The following is an 18,591-nucleotide window of genomic DNA, read 5'->3' as shown; positions in this document are numbered from 1 at the left end:
AGGCAATAATATGCAAGGATGGGGGCCATCCTTCAGGATCTAATACATTAAATCAGAGACTTGTATGTTGTACTGTGTCCCTAAGGAAGAATACATAGGTCTCAGAACCAAGGGGTTAGAAGCGGGAGTGGCCACATATACAATCACTTTCAAGAACCCACTGAGGGACATTCTGCTTCCTGTTCCTTTAGCTCTGGGTTCTGCAGGGTCAGAAGTACTGGTCCCCAAAAAGAGCAGTCTCTTGCCAGGGGACACAGAACCACCTTCTGTAGGTCCCAGTATACTGAACCACAAGCTCTGGCTGCCACCAGGGTAACTGGAGTCCACGTGTCTGAGGACCAGCTGACAAAAAAAAAAAAAAAAAAAAAAAGTCACCATCATGACAAAAATCATTGAGCCTGAACAGCAGGAGGGAGCAGGGCTGCCTTTATATTGACACATCAGGAAGCCTGTGGCATCTTGAAATACCAGAAAGCAAACATGAGGGTTGTGTCAAATAACTCAGGAGCCAACTTAAAGAGGCTCCGAACAGCCAAAATGGAACAGTAATGATTAATAACTGCAATGGAATAAAACCCATCAAATATATTTAAGGCCCTGAGTTCATCAGAGTAGTTTTTAAAAATTACCACCTCCTGAGTATGACAGGACACCAGCCCAATTCATTATCTTAAAAGTGAGTAAAGAAAAGAATTACACATTTATCCTGCCTTTCAGATACAAACTCTGAGAAATTGAACAGATGAGGGGCAGCACCTATTTATAAAATTAATCCATCTAATAAATTAAAATAAAATGATAGATTAGAATATCTCCATGTTGCATCCCCCCCCACCCAATAAATTACTTCCAGGATGTAGGCATTGAGCATCAATGGCTGCTAACATAAAAGAAAGTGAACACCAGAAATGATGTGCCGCCTGAGAGATAAAATGGATCTAGCTGATGATTTGCAGGAGATGCAGGGGGTGAAAGAGCACAGGAATCTGCACCACCAGCATAAAAGTAGCAAAATCCAGACTGTGGAAAACTACAGATCAAATGGCCCAGGTTCTTTAATAGATAAAACTGTAATAAAAAGAAAGGGGTAGAAGGGACCCTTTACATGAAAATAAAAACTTAAAAGCTGTATCAAGTTTTTAAAAAGTGAGACTAAAAACTAGAGTGTAGGGATGCACACTTGGGTGATAAACAAAAAAAGGAACTCAAGGAAGTGATTATTACTGTTAAATTCCAAGAAGTTGGAAGGAGGGAGGTAGCTGGGACTGAGATGGGGATAGAGGAGCATGGAGGAGCTCTGGGGAGACTGGTAAAGCTCCGCTCTTGACCTGGACTAGACTTCAGTAAGCTCTGTGATCAAACACCTTCAGAGCTCCAAGGATGCCTTTGCTCATGCTGTCCTCTCTTCTTGCAATGTCCACTCCTGACATTCCTCTGCCCTAAGCAGAGCCCTCCCCTGGTGTCATGCTCCCTCAGAGCACTTTCCTCTCAGCTCCTTAAGGACAAGGGGCCTGGGTTTCAGTCAGCAATCAGGACAGGGCTTCATACAATAGGTTAATAACAAGCACCAGCATTTATCAAGCACTGACCCTGTTGTAGACATACAGGTAGAGCCATCTGGTCCTCACAACCCTATGATACAGCACTATTATCATTCCCATTTTATAGGTGAGGAGTAAACTGAGGTTCAGGCAAGTTCCGTATCTAAATAGCAGAGCAAGGATTCAGCCTAAGGACTTTGGCTCCAGTCTGGGATCTTAACCAGTCAATGAATTCATCTATCCCACAGATACTTACTGGGTACCTACCACGTGCCAGTTACTACTTAGTGAACAAAGCGGAATGAGTGCACAGTTGTTAAGAAGGGAGATAAAGGGGGATAAAAAGTGACTGAGACTGACCTGTTGGGATTTTAGAGCAGTCAGGGTAGGTCTCTGATGACATCTCAGTAGAGACCTGCAGCAAATAAGGGAGTAGATGTCCATGGAAAAGCCACAAGCTTGGAATAAGACAGTTCTGTTAACTGCAAACAACTTACGCAACCCGCGTGGCCTTGGGCAAATGATTAGACTCTGCACTTTGCTTTTGTCACCTGTAAACCAGGGATAATCCACACTTCCTTCACAGAATTGTGAGGAAAGGAGAGGTGTTGAGTAAAGCAGGGCTTACGGGTACCTCTGGCCTAGGCCCACAACAGATACACAGTGAGGACCATGTTGCCCTTCCTGCTCCAGATGCACTGCCCACCTCTCTCCACTTCCCCTCCTGTACTTCCAAAAGAATCGGACTCCCCTGGTCTTCAGGAAGAGCTGTAGTGCAGCCCACTAACACCCCCTGCCGGTAGAATGTTGTACTGCAGCTGTCTTTAGTCCCTTTGGTCATCTCTTAAAAAAAACCTCATCTGGGAACTCACCACCTGCCAGACATCAGGGATGAAAATGAACAAGAGACCCTCTCTGTCCTCTTAGAGCTCAGTCTAGAAGGTGGGCCCAACATGAAAGCTGGCAAAGACAACTGGAGAGGAAGTACCAATGCTTAAGAAACTATAGGAGCACACTGAGGGAATGATTAATAGTGCCCAGCAGGAATTACAGAAGGCTTTATAGTGCCTAACTCCTAAAGTAAACCTTGAACACTGAACAAGAAGTAAGAATGAGGGGACATTCCAGGCAGAGGGAACGGCATCTGTAACATCAGGAAGACACAAAAGAGGACAATGAGCCCTGGCCTGAGTCAGTTAGCTGGAGCACTGTCACACACACCAAAGGTTATGGTTCTGGCCCTTGCTGGTGTGGCCCAGTGGATTGAGTGCCGACCTGCGAACCAAAGGATTGCTGGTTCAATTCCCAGTCAGAGCACATGCCTGGGCTGCAGACCAGGCCCCTGGTTGGGGGTGCATGAGAGGCAAGCACACATTGATGATTCTCTCCCTCTCTTTCTCCCTCCCCTCCCCTCTCTCTAAAAATAAATAAATACAATCTTAAAAACAAACAAACAAAAAAAAGGTTGTGGGTTTGATCCCTGGTAGGTCAGGGCACATATGGGAAGCAGCTGATTGATGTTTCTCTCTCACATCAATGTTTCTTTCTCCCAAATCAATATTTCCTCGGATGAAGGGTGAATAAAAAAGGGAGGGGCATTGATTGGTTTGAGGCATTCTAACTTATCAGTGGAGGTTCCTGCCTCCACAGAGCAGCTTGGTTGAAGAATAAAATGGAAGGAGGCTGATTCCCAAGACTCTCATAAAGCTACATCACCTGCCATCCCAAGAAAAGTAAGCCCTTGTTCTCAAGAAAGAGCTTTTTCTCCTGAAGGCAGAGAGGATCTCAAGTGTCCTACATTCCCACACCTGGTCTTCTTCACCCTTCCAAAACAGCCCATCCTGCAGCCCTGGCCAGGTCTTTGCCCCTCTGTGTCTCAGTCTCCTCTGTAGATTAGGAAAAACACCCTTGTCTGCCTCCCTCTCAACCATGTGAGTTAACAGCTATGAAAGCTCCTGGTGCTGCAGCGGGAAGGCCCCGGAGACACAGGCCCCCAGTGCTGCAGCCCGGACCTCTCACAAAGACCACACTGCACCCTCCACCACCCGCTGCTCACAAACCCCCATAAAAACCAGGGAACCATGCGGTTTTGTTCAGGTGTTTTATTAAGTGGGCCATACTGTAGCTGGTTTCTAAGTTGCAAAACAACATAAATTTAACAATAATATAGCCAGTTAGACTGTGACAAGCTTTTCCTTTCCTTAAAAAAAGAAAAATGAAAGACTTAAAACACACAATGGAGGGTTAAATAAATAATACGAAAAAAAAGGAAAACCTGTTAAAACATGCTTATGTTTACTTCTGCGCAACTGCGTGCCAAGAGGAAACGTGATTTTCTGCACAATAATACATCTCAGCATGTCTTCTTCCAAAATAATACTGACCAAAAAAAGGAAAAAAAAGATGTGGGACTGACTCATCAGTGCTTGTAGAGGCACTACTAAAAATCCCTTTGATTGGAGCTTGGGGCTTCCACCCAGCACACCTGTGTGTGGCCCAGGAAAGCCAAATATCCATAATAATGTTAATATAGAAAACATTAGTTTAAAAACGATGTGGAATGGCCTCACTAACGCAGCGGGGCAGGGAAGCAGAACTGCCCTGCACGTGGCGCCAGCCTCAGTCCAAGGAGGCCGCAGGCTCCCAGCACACGGCCACGGCGAGGGAGGGCGCCAGCTTCAAAATAAGCGGCACCGGCCTCGTCTCCCTCTCCCTATCACTCTTTCACATGAAAGTGTGTAAAAAGCAAATCAGCAAATAAACTCTAAAATAGATTATTTATTCCAAAAATCCTCTAGTTTTCTTTTTACAGTGAGTGTACATCTCCTCTCCAGCTCCTGCACAACTCGTTTGCGTCCCTTGGGAAGAAGACTCGGAGCTGCAGTGTGAGTCTGTCTCAGTCCTGTTGCTGGCTGGTGGTGAGAGGTCAGATGTCGATGCCCTTGACAAGGGATGTCTCCAGCGTGATATTGAACTCCTGCAATGTCTGCAGCACGCGGATCAAGGAATTGACAAGTGTGTGGTCTTTGATCAATGCCACATCCTCATACATGTGTGCAGTGATAGGGCAGTCGGCCAGCAGGGCGATCCAGTGGTGCAGGAGGTGATCTCTGGCAGGGCAGGGTCAGTCCAGGTGGGTCAGGAGAGCAAGGAAGGGAGATCGTTAGTGCAAGGACAAGGGAAAACCTGCTCCATCCCTCCTAGAACAGAGTCTGAAGCTGGAGAAGTGGATAGCTCCCCACAGCCCTTTTCCTCCTCTAACAGGGCTTGGCAAAGAGGCCTTACATGGCTTTAGAAGGCTCCCACTGGGGGATGCCCAGCCCCAGGAGACAACCCAATCCTCTGACCCAAATCAACGCCGTCCCTGCTACCCCGCCTCCCTCGATAACCCCACCACTAACCAGACACCAAGTCTAGTCAGTACCACTTCATCTCAACAGCCAACCTCTAGCCAATAGCCAATTGCTCCTCCCCACAGCTACCACCACCAAGAATACTACTAAGGGCTAACATCGGCATAGAGTTTAGCATATACCGGACACTGCTGAACTGTCATGGCTAACCCTATGACATAAGGTAGGTGCTATTAGTGCTACTGTAATTCCCACTTTATAGAAGAAATTGAAGCACAGAGAGGTTAAGTAGCCTGTCCAAGATCACACAGCAAGTAAGGGGCTGATCTGAGATGTGAATCTAATGAATCTGGTTCCAGAGTCCATTTCTCACCTCTATACTAACTCCCTTCCCTTCCATTGCCTGAAAAAGCTACTGCCTTAAGTTTATTTGGCCTTCATGTTCTCACCTGACCTACTGGAATAGCCCCTAAAAATCTTGTCTATTCTTATGCATACCATCCACGATATCAAATTAAAATCACTTCAGTCCCCTGGTTAAACAACTCTGTCCTAATAAGGAAAGATTCTCTGTCCCAGCTCCTCAAGGCCCCTATCCTTACAGCCACGTCCCTGAAGCCTTCTCTGACATTTCTCCTCTACATTCCCAGCACACCCTATATACGTGCACTTCTTTTTGGGACTCTCACAACCTCTGCCTTGTACTGTATTTACTTGGGACAAGTGAACTCCTAATGGTAGAGGCCATGTTTTACTCAGCTCTATTCCCACCATCACAAGGCCTGGCACAATCAAATGTTTGCTGAAGGAATAACTAGCTATACTCTTCCAAATTGCGCCAATGGGGTGCTTCTATTCCTTCCCATCAAAATGTGGTCATTCGTCCCAAGTTACACACTCTCTCATCCCCACCCCCACAGATCCCCACCCATATGCATGGTACATAAAAAGTAAATTAAGGGCCTCCAGGAAGCCTTCTAAGGCCTCAGCTGCCCAGGAACGCTTGGTCAGTAGCCACTAGCCACCCCTGCACCACACAGGACTCCAGCACCCCCTCCGAGGCTGGCTGATCCAGGCCATGAGGCTGCAGTACCTGGCTCCCAAGCACACCAGCATCTGAAACTTGCCATCCTTGCCAATGTTCCGGGGAGTGTTGTTGATCGCAGTGACAAAGCGGCAGAAATTCCGGGCCCGTGTATGCCAGTTTTCCTCCGGAACAACTTCATTCTGCTCCAGAGTCTCATAGTAGGTTTGTGCTTTTTCTGTAAAGAGGAGAACAGTCTGCCAATGACAAAGCCTCTTAAAACCGACCTCTCCCTGCAGACCACTTGCCATGGACCTCTCAATGTGGATGTAAATAACTTACCAAGAACAACATGAGTATTGTGATGTCACTAATCACCTTTCAGAATGATCCTTATATTCCTTATCCTTATTCTTAAAATTTATGTGGCCTCTGATACAAAGATGGTCCTTTCCCTAGTCTTAAGATTTTTTAAAAATTCGTGAGGGAGAAACTTGTTGCATAAAAATTCCCCAAGTGGGCACAACACAGGGTTTGGGATCCAGTGCTATCAACTGGCCTCCCGTGAGGACTCATGACTAAGCCTGTACAACAGATCCTAGAAAGAATCTTCTCTGTCCAATTCTCAGGAGGTGAGGGGTCAAGGGTGGAGAGGGCTTCTGTCATTACCTTTGGGGAAAGGCAGGGTAAACCACAGAGCTAACCTGAGAGTCACCTGACTTGCCTTCTGCACCAAGGACCCCAGTGGTTCGCATCCACGTTACACCTGTGAGTCCCCGTGTCTCTGCATTCCTTTCCCCTCTCACATCCTAGTCCAACTCACCCAGGAAGTCCCAAATGAACACATTTTTGAAGAGACGGGGAGATTTAAATCCATGCTGGAAAGCCTGCTCCAGGGCCGAGACAAGGCCACACTCTCCACAAAGCAACAGTGTCAGACTGCCTCGCTGTAAGGAAACAGGGGAGAGGGACAGGCCTCAGCCGAGCTGCCCTCCCACCACTGCATCAGCACATCCACAACCCACAGCTGGGAGGGCAGCAAAGACAGGCAGGAGCCTTGTCCATTCCCCCAGCACCTGGCAGAGGGCCTAACTCAAACCAGCTCTCCGTGAATAGCTGCTGAATGAATGGATAAATGAATAGATGATGGATGTGGGTCCCCACCAGGGGAACAAAGCCAGTGTGGCCATTATTCAGGAAGACCAGGCAAATAAAGAAAAAAAAAACAAAAAACACAGAAATACACACTGTTCACTAGAGGCCCAGGGACTGTTGGGTTATTAGCCTGTAAGGAAAACAGAGTAACCCAAGGCAGAGGCCCTCAGAGGAAGAAATCTGCTCAATCTCAAACTAATAGAAGTACACACTACATTCTGGGCTGTCCAAGCACAGGGACCTGGAGCAATATAATTCTCTCTTCTTCAATATAAGGCCCTGGACTGGAGGACAGGAAGGCTCACCTCTTTCTCAGGCTTATGGAAGTGCTTCACGATGCCATTGACTGCCTCCCCAATGGACTCCTGGATCTGCCCAGTGTTCAGCTCTGATAAAAATCAAGCAGACATCCCTCACCAATCTCAGAGGCGAACAGGGCTTAGGGAGACTGAGGACATCGGGAGGGCCCACGAGAGAGGCAGGGCAGCCTGCACCTTGGGAAGAGCGGCTCCCACCCACCCAACTTTGCTAACTCTTCCTAAAATCTTGGGGGGAAAGCAAAGCCAATACCTTAGAGTTCTGTCTCTAAGAGATGCAAGTAAAGTTTATTTTCTATTTTTACTCTGAACTCTGGCAACCTGAACAGGGCCAATACTTGACTCTGAAGCCCAGGAACCAGGAAAGAGGCCAGAAAGTAACCCCTACTCCTCCAGAATCACATACAAATAGCACAGACGACCCAGGCCAACTCCTCCCAGGCCTCTAGGGAAAGTGTTGAAGCCTCTGAGGCTGCTTCATGGGCAGAGGTGGTTCCTGGGGCAGCTGCACAGGCTGGGGGAGCTAACATATCAGGGCTCCCAGAGATCTGCCCACACTTCCCAGGCTGGGGAGCAAGGGGCCCGGCCTCTCTCCCCACTCACTGGGCCTGTTGCTGGGGGAGATGGCAACAAGCCTGCGGATGACACTGGGGGACTGCTGCAGGGGTGGTGTCCGGCAGGGCCTCTCGTCCACCTCGGGCTGCGACGTGAGCAGCTCTCCGACGAGGACCCGTTCCAGGCTTCCATCGTCCATGCCTTTCCCCAACCACCGGCCACATGGGAACCTAAGGGTCAGGCAATGGCCTGTCAGAGCTGCCAGCTCCTCCAGGGTCCTTTCCCTTACTGCTCAAGGGGCTGTTCATTCATCCCATGGGTATCATCAGGGAAGTCACCTGACTGGCAGGTGGCCTGGAACCTGTGCACAGCAATGTCACACATCTTCACTTGGTAAACCCTTCCTCTGGTTTTTTTCAGGTGGCTAAGGCAGAGCTAAATATAAGAAGCTGCCTCAGCCTACGGCAGCCTAAAGAACCTCTTTGAAATTCCACACACCCAAGCACCGAACACAGCCCCTGGTGCACCTTGTCCCACTATCTCAGAGCATAGCTGAGGGAACACTTACTTGTAGGTATGTCCTGTGATCTCATTCCTGACCATCACATACTCCACCAGCCACTTGGCATATAGCCCAGAGTTATCATGGCCTATCTGCACAGTCGTGAGCTTCCCCAAGTTCTGGCACTGTGAGAGAACAGCCAAGTAGAGAAGTTGGGGTAGGAAAGGAAAATAGGAGAAAACAGTGGTGCTCCTTAGAAGCAGAGATCTGATTGGCTGCCTGCAACCTGGCAGAGACAGAGCTCATGGCTCTATCTGCCACCAAAGCTAGCAGTACAGCACTATCTCACGAGGGGCCCATGGCTGAGGGAGAAGATGCTGCTACACAGAAGGAGAACAGGGCCTGGGAACAGGCGGCTTTGGAAGTGGGACAGCAGTCTGAGGTTCAGAGGTCTCAGTGAACACTTGGGCCCAGCAGCTGAAAGAACTCTTGGGGGTTTCTGAACACATCATGGACAGGGAGGTATGCAAGTTCAGATGGCTCAGCGCCTTCCAGCCAGACACTGTTCAGACAGGGCAGGCTCCCCCTCCTTGGGTCAACCCTTGGCTCTGAATGCTGATCATCTCAAGAGAGGTGAGCTGTGCTGACACATAACACTGTACAGAGCAAGGCCTCCAAAAACCCTGCAGAGAGCTCCAGAAAAGCAGCTGTTGCAAAAGACCCCCACAGAGCCTAGGGCTGTGGTTCCCAGATAACACGTACCTCAAAGGTCATCTCTAACATGTTCCTGGGAATCTGCAGGATCTGTGTCTCACCCAGTTCTCCCGAGATGCAGATCCATGGGTTGGCGGTGAACATGGAGCCCCCCAGCTTCTTGCTCGGTACAATCAGGATGTGGTAGGGGATCACTGTTTAGGGGAAGCCACAAAGGCGTGGAGGAGGATCAGGAACCCCCTGCATAGCCAAAAGGGCCCTGACCTGCTCCAGGTATGCTGGTATGATTGCGGATCCCATGGTCCCAGCCCCGGCAGAGCCTGGAGCAGCAAGTCCCTAGGATCTAGTCTCTGGCTGGCTCAGAATATTAGCCAACCCTCCCCTCAATCTCACTCTTCCTACGGTTACCACCCAAACATCAAATATCCAAGCCCACATGCAGGCTCAGATCTAAGTCAACCTGTTCCTTAAACAATATTGCAACTCGACACTGTCCTGAATTCCTTTTCAGAGCACTTTTCAATCTATCATCTCATGAACTCTAATAACAATCTCAGGGGAGGCCATGCAGGTATTACAATGCCTTTTCTGGGGCACTGAGAGGGAATTAGCTTCCCTTGGGTCGCCTCAATTCTAGTTCAGTGCTGCTTCTACTGAAGCCTACAGCCCTCATCCTAAGAGGGAGGACGATGTCCTGTAGAAACAAGAGTCCATGCTGCTGAGGCTGCTGAGACAATGGGCAAACAACCAGTCACTGTGCAAATTTAGAAACTACCCCCACCCAACATCCTGGCAGCAAAGATGAGGCTCTAGAGGCCTTCCTCAAACCATACTGAATCATCTTCCTCATGCTGCAAATAGTGAGACTGAGGCCCACAGCATGGGTAGGCTCTGCTCATAGAAACATAACGAGTTAGGGCCTGGACCCAAACCTCCCTGGCAATCTGGAGTTCTTCCTCCTACTTCAGGAAGAGTAGTTTTTCCCTGTGGGCAGTTCTGAAACCTTCTGTGACGATGAATGACTCTCTCAGCCCAAAACAAAGGGAAATTTATTTATACATATAGGCAGAGAGAACACTGAACTTGTCCACCCACTCAATCCATCTACCTTCATCGCCTTAAGGCCCGCAAAGAAGTGCCTTGGACAACAGTGACAACAGATGGCAAAGCGACTGAGCTCCCCAGTTCAGAACAAGAATAAGAAGCTTCAGAGAAAAATCAGCCTCAGGCAGGCTCATGAAGACTGGGACTGTGAAGGCTGGTGGGAGCACAGGGCTACTCACAGATAGTCGTGAAGACATTGGTGAAGCAAAAGTAATCCACGGCATTGAAAGAGAGGAGGTGATAGAGGAACTGCTCCTTCTCGTCATCACAGCGCAGGAAGGCATAGCGCTTGTACAACTTTCTGTCGGAGAGGAAGCAATACATCAGTCTCCCAGCCAAAAAACAAAGGAAGAGGCTAGAATTATTCAGTTCTGGAGGGAGACAGCTAAGGGAAGAATAAGATGTCAAGCCTTAAGTTCCTGACAGCTACCTGAAAAAGGAACAAGCCAGTCAGTTACTCTAACTGAGGGCTAGAGGGGAAGTGGCTTAAGCTACAGCAGGAACAACAATAACCAAACTCTACCTGTGTCCAAGGGTTGATGCTACTATAATGTAAAGTGTCAGAAGTCATGGGATCTCCTTCCTTAAACTGAGGGCTGACAGGAAATTCCCTCAGGGAAGACCCAGGCGCTCTCAGGCTTCTAGCTAGGGCACACACACACGCCCACCCCCGTGTGTGGTGTTGGAGGAGCAATGACAGGAGGTCTCTGATCAGCACCCATAACCAGGCCATGTCTCAGGCCCCAGCAGACCTGAGACCCATGCGTCAGAACACAGCTCTGAATGTGAATGTAAGCCCAGGGATGCTTCTGAGACAATAAGGGACAATGAAGGGAAGGAGCCAGGTCACAGGCAAGGAAGAGCCAGACAGATCTTGTCCTTCCCCTTCTCTAACTTTCTCCCCTCACCACCCCTCATCCTCACTACTTAGTCACCAAAGACCAACTCCTCTGCCTGACACTACAAGCCCTCTGCAACTGCTCAGCAATGACACCTTCTCCAAGTAGAGGGGACAGAGAGAGCTAAATGCACAGCGCGCACACACACACACACACACACATACACACACACTTTCTCTCTTTCTCTCTCTCTATCTAACTATCCTGGTTGCCAAGGCTGCAATCACCATAGCCAGAGAGGTATGGGATTCAGTACACCTGTGAGGTTCTACCTAGTCAGGCTTATAAGGTACTTTCAACAGATAATTCACCAACCAAGGCCTACTATATGCTGGTGCTAGACAGGGAAGCACCTATCCTCAAATACAATCCAGGAGAATAAATCAGGTAAAGGCCACAGTATAAACCTCCCCATAATGAGTTGCCAAATGAAAGGCTCTCTGGAGATTTTAAGAGCCATAAGCTTCAATGGTCCTCGAACAAGAGGGTCCTGAGAGACAGCACAAATTTAGACAGGTCTATAGAATGACAGGTGTGGGGGCAGTCTGAGTGGAGCTGAGGGCTCGGGGAAGTGATCAGTTAGCAAGGAGGCTGAAAAGTTAGGCTAAAGCCAGATGAAGGAAGGCCCTAAATAGTCAAGCCAGGGAGTGTGCGATCTGCCCTAAAAGTAATAGGTTTCTGCAACTGTCCCAAGAAATTTAAATTCAGTGTAGCTGAGGGATGAGAGGGGAATGTGGGTGAAACTCAAGCTGAGACAACAGGTAAGGAGACAGGTGGGGGCAGAGGCTAAGGACCTGAAATGTGTGTGTAGGAGGTAAAGCAAAGCAGAGCAAGGGGTCAAAATGACTCCAAATTTTGAAGCCAGGTAGGCAAGAGTGTGGATGTTCAAAGAGAATAATGGTGACATTAAAAACTTTGAAGGACAGAGGATGCTAAAGACTCTGTGAAACTTGGTTTGTTCTGTCTGAGCTAAAGGTAAGATATCTGAATGGAAATAAATGTAGAACCAGAGCTCAGAAGAAACATCAGAGCTAGACCATCAGTTGTGGCAGTCACCTGCTTAGAGGTGACAGAAGTCCTGACAATGGGTGAGATCACTAAGTGAGAGAGCAAAAAGAACATGTATGCATGCAGAGAACGGAGGACTGTGGAAGACAACATCCTAGAAAGAGTAAGGGGAAAAGGAGAACAGGATGGTGCAGGGTCATGCCATGCAAAGTGGGTTTCAAAGTCGAGGGGTAGAGGGAGCACCACATTGTATTAGTCACTGCAGACAGGTTTAAGAAAAACATTTGAGCTCACTATGTAACTAAATAAGTTATATAAAGAACTACCTAAGTTCTTTCCTTAGAATACATAGCCACCTTACCCCATCTGCAAGCTGCAAACAGTCTTGGAGGCTAGCTGGAAATCCCAAAGATTCAGAAACATTCTATCCAGATATACTCCCCAAGGCTGTCCATGCCTTCCTGTCTGCGCAGCTATGAACACACTTTATGTGCACAACTAAATACCTACTAGGTGCTAGACAACATGCTTTATATTGGGTAAGGTACATAGTTCGTGCCATCAATGAAAGCAAATTTTAATAAGCAATAAGCCATTAGATAATGATAATGCAGCCCTTAGTGGCAAAACAGGGCTGAACAAATACTTTAACAAACACTCTGGGTGCCTGGAGGAGGAATGGACCACAGAGTCAAGGCAAACTGTGGCAAAGAAAACGTCTGACTAGGCCCTGGAAGGGCTGAAGACATTCTGAGAAGAGTGAAGGGTATGATGTGACTGGAGCTTTAACCCTTTGAGTGCCAACGTCACTGTGAGCGACGCTGACAAATTTTCCCAAAAGTGCCAGCGTCACTCCCAGTGATTCTTTTTTCAATGGCTATAAATGTAAATAACAATGAAATAATTCGTATTTTATGTTTTGTTCTCTTTATTTGTACCTCAGGTTATATATTGATATAACTTTTTCTCATGTTGATCCAAATTTCAAATTTTTACACTTGTTCAAATACTGACATATTAATTGTTATAATTTTTACTTACATTTTAAACGGCCCTTTTAATTAAATTTATCTTCGCAATAATTGTCAAAACTCTATGCAGTGTGCATGATATGATGCTTTACGTGTATTTGGATGAAAGAAGAACACTAAAGTATTGGAAGAGGGCTGTGTTCAGTGTATTATCAAGAAAGCTGCTGAATGCCTACATTCTTTATAAGGAAAATGTTTTAGGTGGGAACAAACCAACGTCTCGATTGAACTTCAACACCTCCATAATAGAAGAGCTTGCCAGAGAATGGCATGAGGTTAGAGACACTGTTAACAAATCCAGTAATGAAGAAAATCCACCAGGTCCCTCTCACATATATGGCATAAAGATGCTTCCAGAAACAAAGCTAAGACTGTGTAAGGAATGCTCAACACCAGAAAGAAAAATCAGGCTGAGAACAATATGTGTGAGATGTGACAAAGGGCTGCACCCAAGATGCGTCAATAGCCACAAATGTTAATATATAAACATTTTACTATTATTGTATTGTTTTTGCATTTCATTCTTGTTTATAAACTATTTTTCACTGTTGATATCTATTGATATATGTCTCTAATATGAATGCCGTTTGTGTTCATTTTTTTGTATGTTATGAAGTTTTTTCTTTTTAAAAAAATTTATGCAGTATTTGGCATACTTCTTGCTCGTTATCCATGTTGCTATGTGTTTTTTCAAACTATAATCATAGCTTTTATATTATGCCATATATTAAACTTCAAAAGCCATATTGAAGGGAAGACTTAATTTTTTCTAAAATAATTGTTATAAGAAAATAATTTTAACACAATAAATTTTTTGCTAAATTGCATCAGAAAACACTGCTTACAAAAAAAAAAAAAAAAAAAGAGTATATTGCCCTGGCTGCTGTGGCTCAGTGGATTGAGCGTCAGCCTGCGAGCCAAGTGTCACTGGTTCGATTCCCAGTCAGGGCACATGACTAGGTTGCACATCAGGTCCCCAGTTGGGGGCACGAGTGAGAGACAACCACACAGTGATGTTTCTCTCCCTCTCTTTCTCCTTTCCCCTCTCTATAAAAATAAACAAATAAATTATTTTTTTAAAAAAAAGAAGAGTATATTTATTATATGTTGTGAAATTTGTAGCAAATTATTATGAATAATAATGTTTTTATAGACATTTTTCACAAACTCTGCATTTCTTAGCAAAATAGCCTGGCATTTCTCACACAAATTTTAGCAATTACGCATGGCACCCAAAGGGTTAAACACACTGAAGAGAAAGATAAGAGGACAGGGTGGAAGAGTAGGCAGGTGTTTTTTTGCTGTTGTTTGTTTTTAATCCTCATCCAAGGACATTTTTTCATTGCTTTTAGAAAGAGAGGAAAGGAGAGGGAAAGAGAGAAAGAAACAGATGCGAGAAACATCGATTGGTTGTCTCCATACACATCCTGACTAGGAATCAAACCCGCAACCTAGGTATGTGCCCTGGCCAAGGATTGAACCCATCACCTTTTGATTTACAGGATGACATTTCAACCAACTGAGCAACCCAGCCTGGACAAGAGTGGGCAGGTTTTGATGAAGGGCCCCATACTCTTTCCCTATGTCCCACCCAAAATGCAATCCATGGCAGCAAAGCTCTCGTTTTCTGCTTAGAGTAGAACAGTAGTCAAAACCAGGTGACGAGTTACTATATAGTATGTCAGTTCTGAGCTTGTCTTCTTTAACAGGACTGCAGTTTAAAGAAACCAAGATGAGCCTCCTCACTAAGGTCTGTGCCCTGCTTGCTGTTGCCCAGGCCTTTCAGCTCATCCACCCTAGACCTATCCACTGTCCTGGACTTCGGAGGCTCCATGTTTGACCCCCTCTCGGATGCCTCTCTGACCCACTGCTGCCTTGCAGCCTCTTCCAGCAGATGACAGCCACACTGGCAGCAGGGAACACTCCTGCCCTCAGGCCCTGGTGCCCACAGAGCTACAGCTACACTGTCCTCTAGAACCTGGCGTGTGAACGTGTCTCTTCCAAACACCAGGCTTACATGTTCACTTGTTCTCTTGTAGTTGTCCTCTCAATTTTCAAATGTTTTCCTTAACTTTTTTGTCCCTGGCATTTAAATGTTTTAAGAATTGCTATTTCTAACCTCTCAAGATGAGCTCTCTAACCTACCAAGGTTTTAAACCTGGTTTCTTGCTGTGCTTTACACACACAAGTCTAAAACATGTATATTTCTACTTTGAATAAAAATAGATTCTGCAGCTTTAATCAGCTGGCTCACACAAAATGTCCTCTGCTTTATCATCAAGGGGGAGGTCACATAATAAATGATACCATGAAAGATGATGCCTAAGGAAATGCTAAGCAAAAATGCCCAACAGGCTTGCCAATGAAGAAAAGAGCCAAATGTACTATATACAGGAGAAGACAGAGAGGTGGTAGTCTGAGGCAGAGAAGGGGCAGTACCTTGGGTACAGAAAGAATGCAAAAACTACAACATCCAAAGAAGGAAACTATAGCTTTCATGGTCCCTGGGAGTATGAGAGCCTTGGAATCTCTCCCCTCCCTCCTCAGGAGTGACAAGTGAGGGGGAAAGGCCTAAGAGGGCCACCTGAAAGCCCTTCTAAGCTCTAGGGAGACTCAGGCAAGGTCCAGAGAGGAACAAGGACTTGGTTCCTGTGGGCTTCCCCTGGCTCAGGAGAGAACAAAAGAGGTGAGGGAGTATCTTAGAAGTTTCCTTGTAATCCTCCAATCCTTCCCTCCCCAAGACAGAAAAGAGACTAAGAAAATGCCCATGCCCAAGAGGTACACAAGTCACCTGAGTGCAGTGAGGAGAGGCAGAGCCCCCAAACTCTGAGGTAGCCAGTGAGGGACAGGCATATTGAGAAGGTGTGGAAAACAAATATAGCAGAATTATTCTTTTGCAGATAAGGAGGGAGAAGTGGAAATGCTTCAAAACTTTCATATGCAATTTGAGTTTAGCTGAATACAGCAGTAATGACATACTGAGCAATCGCCCTTCACACACAGGGGTTTCCAACCCCTCGCCATTCCTGAGAGCCTGGATCTGCTCCAGGTGGAGTGGCCTTACTTGGTGAGCTCATGGTCTGAGAGAAGCTGCTTCAGGTGTCTAGAAAGTAACTTTTTTTCCATGGATAGTCGCACCCACGCTCTGGCCTTTCCCACGTCAGTCTTAATTTCCCCGATGTTCTGGATGTGCCTATAGGGGGAAAGAAAAAAAAGGAAGTGGAGGCTGGGTGAGAGATGAACGCACTACCAACACCTTCCTTGAAAAGCAAAGGAGACCTAGTGAGACAGTCAATCCCATCCTGGGAGTGTACATCTCCCTTGTTCTCTAAATCCTGGACTTCCATGTAGCTTTGCCAGAGAGGCTCACCTGGCAAAGGGCTGGGAGGGAAGGGGATTTACAGCACAGCTCTCAAAAAAAAATCAGGTTAAACCCAGAGCCCTTAGGTCTTGAGATACTTTGATATAATTCTGCAAAAATGTCAGGAAACCCAACTGCTTATACAGCTCTACAAATGCATCATGAAGCACAAGACTACTGAGAAGGGCTTCCTGATGAACTGAGATGTAGAAGCCCAGGTCACTGAGACCCTGCTTTTTAAAGTGGACCCATAAAGCAGCAACTGGAAACAGGATTTTAGTGGCTTATGTATGAGCCCACACTGACCTCATATCCTGAATGAGGGAGATTCTCAAGGGAGACATGACTGAGCTGGCATCAGACTTCCTCCGTTCTGAATCAACAAGTATTCCTAGAACAAAAAAATTGGTCATGTCTGAAAAGATCTGACTATACAAATTGCTGACTACCCTTCTTATCTCAAATCACAAAATTCTACAGGAAATAGTTAGCTGCTTTGGTAACACTTTGATCAATCATTTCATGAATATTTATAGAGCATCCACTAGGTTTCAGATGTAATACTTTTATGCATATTATCTCATTTAATTTTCTAACAACTTATAAGATAGCCAAAGAATGTATCACAGAGGAGGGAACTGAAATTCAGAGAGGTTAGCTGCTTTCTCCAGTCACCAAGTAGCAAAGTCAGATCCTCTGGCTCCTGATCTGGCATGTTCTCATCATAATCCATGGAAGCAGTGCTTCCACTTGGAGCTACTACTCTTGTCCTGCTCTTGCCTCAAAATAGGCTGCAAAAAACCAACAAGCTTTCTAAAGAACATGTTCCAAAAAACCGGACCTCTAAATAGAATATATTTATATCTGTATGTCTGGCCCAACGTTTAAAACTTAGTATCTTGATTACTTAGCTGTTGGGAATGTTTGACTATAGTTTATCCCTTAGCAATTAAGTTCTATACACTTCCTGAGAAGACTTTTTGCTCTCATATCCAGAAAGCAGACCAAAAACTCTTAAAAGGCTACTTAGGGAGCTCTTGTACCTGGTTTTCAGCCAACTACTCTCCCCATGTTCAGTGCTAGATGAGGTCAACTAGTTCAAGAGCAAAGACAACGCTGAGTTTATGCCTATCTTTTCACCCCCATTTAAACTGATCTTTACCATTAGGTAAGAACATCCAAAAATGGTAAACAAACTCCTGGGCAGAGAGGAGAATGAAGGATGGTGTGAAAAAGAGATGCTGCTCTCTCTTCGTGTGTGTGTGTGTGTGTGTCCGTCCGTCTGTCTGTCTGTCTCTCTCCCCCAACCCCTTTCCTCTCTCTAAAATCAGTTTTAAAACAAAGTCATTCTAATTCTAAGACTGGCCTCTTGCTGCTACAAGTCTTCTATCTCACTGACCAAAAGGGTATATAATGAAAGCAAACTCCCTGGCTATGGCATGCTCTATGGTTCAAAGGGCCCAGTGGCTTAATTTGTAAAAAAAGAAAACATTAGAGCAAAGGCTTCATTGACCTGGATCACTCCAGCTGATCACTCTCCAGTAGGGTACAGGATGGGAATGTGGGTGGACGGGGTTCTCTCCAATGGTGCAGAGGCCATCTTACCTGAGGTACTGAGGCTTCCTGATGTGAGTTTTCTCTGCCGGTTTTCCTGATAATGTAACAGGTGGGACCACAAGGCTGATTTCCCCTGGAACGAACACAAGGGAAAAATACCTATCACTTTTGATTCCAGAGGCCAAGATATCCAGTGAACAGAGTCAAAGATAATTTAAACACATAGATTCAGGCTTTTGCTAAAAAGTATCTGTGTAGCAGGTCTTCAAATAACGTTTTGTTCAATGTTGTTTCATTGTCGTCATCGGCAGCCGTCCGTCTCGAGAGACGATGGTGTAGCTTCTTAAGAGTCTATCTGCACCGCCGAGAATGGCTGTGCAGTCCGACTCGGGAGTGACACGGTATCTGTCTCCTCCCGTGTTGAATCGACATCTTGCGATGACGCTGGAGTGTCCTCTCCAGTGAAGCTG

At 46.2% G+C, this 18,591-nt stretch overlaps 1 protein-coding gene across 2 annotated transcripts in view; it reads right to left on the bottom strand.

Annotated features, from left to right (window-relative positions):
* Positions 1 to 3,627: 3,627 nt before the first annotated feature.
* DENND5A (DENN domain containing 5A) overlaps positions 3,628 to 18,591 on the bottom strand; it is an 84,115-nt gene continuing 69,151 nt past the window's right edge. The window contains exons 13-23 of one of the 2 annotated variants that reach the window (XM_090264135.1): positions 18,170 to 18,254; positions 16,871 to 16,955; positions 16,268 to 16,396; positions 10,445 to 10,566; positions 9,210 to 9,355; positions 8,514 to 8,632; positions 7,994 to 8,175; positions 7,379 to 7,461; positions 6,742 to 6,865; positions 5,988 to 6,156; positions 3,628 to 4,651 (exon numbers count right to left, since the gene is read on the bottom strand). In XM_090264135.1, coding sequence (XP_090120261.1) covers positions 4,468 to 4,651; positions 5,988 to 6,156; positions 6,742 to 6,865; positions 7,379 to 7,461; positions 7,994 to 8,175; positions 8,514 to 8,632; positions 9,210 to 9,355; positions 10,445 to 10,566; positions 16,268 to 16,396; positions 16,871 to 16,955; positions 18,170 to 18,254 — 1,428 coding nt within the window. In that variant the 3' untranslated portion in view covers positions 3,628 to 4,467. The remainder of the gene's footprint in view (positions 4,652 to 5,987; positions 6,157 to 6,741; positions 6,866 to 7,378; positions 7,462 to 7,993; positions 8,176 to 8,513; positions 8,633 to 9,209; positions 9,356 to 10,444; positions 10,567 to 16,267; positions 16,397 to 16,870; positions 16,956 to 18,169; positions 18,255 to 18,591) is intronic. The other variant, XM_090264141.1, reaches the window with a different exon arrangement.

Source organism: Furipterus horrens, unplaced genomic scaffold (genome assembly GCF_987537825.1).
Source record: "Furipterus horrens unplaced genomic scaffold, mFurHor1.1.pri manual_scaffold_2, whole genome shotgun sequence".
Lineage (NCBI taxonomy): Eukaryota > Metazoa > Chordata > Mammalia > Chiroptera > Furipteridae > Furipterus > Furipterus horrens.
The sequence above is the reverse complement of the archived record's forward strand: the minus strand, read 5'-3'. Positions and strand labels throughout refer to the sequence as shown.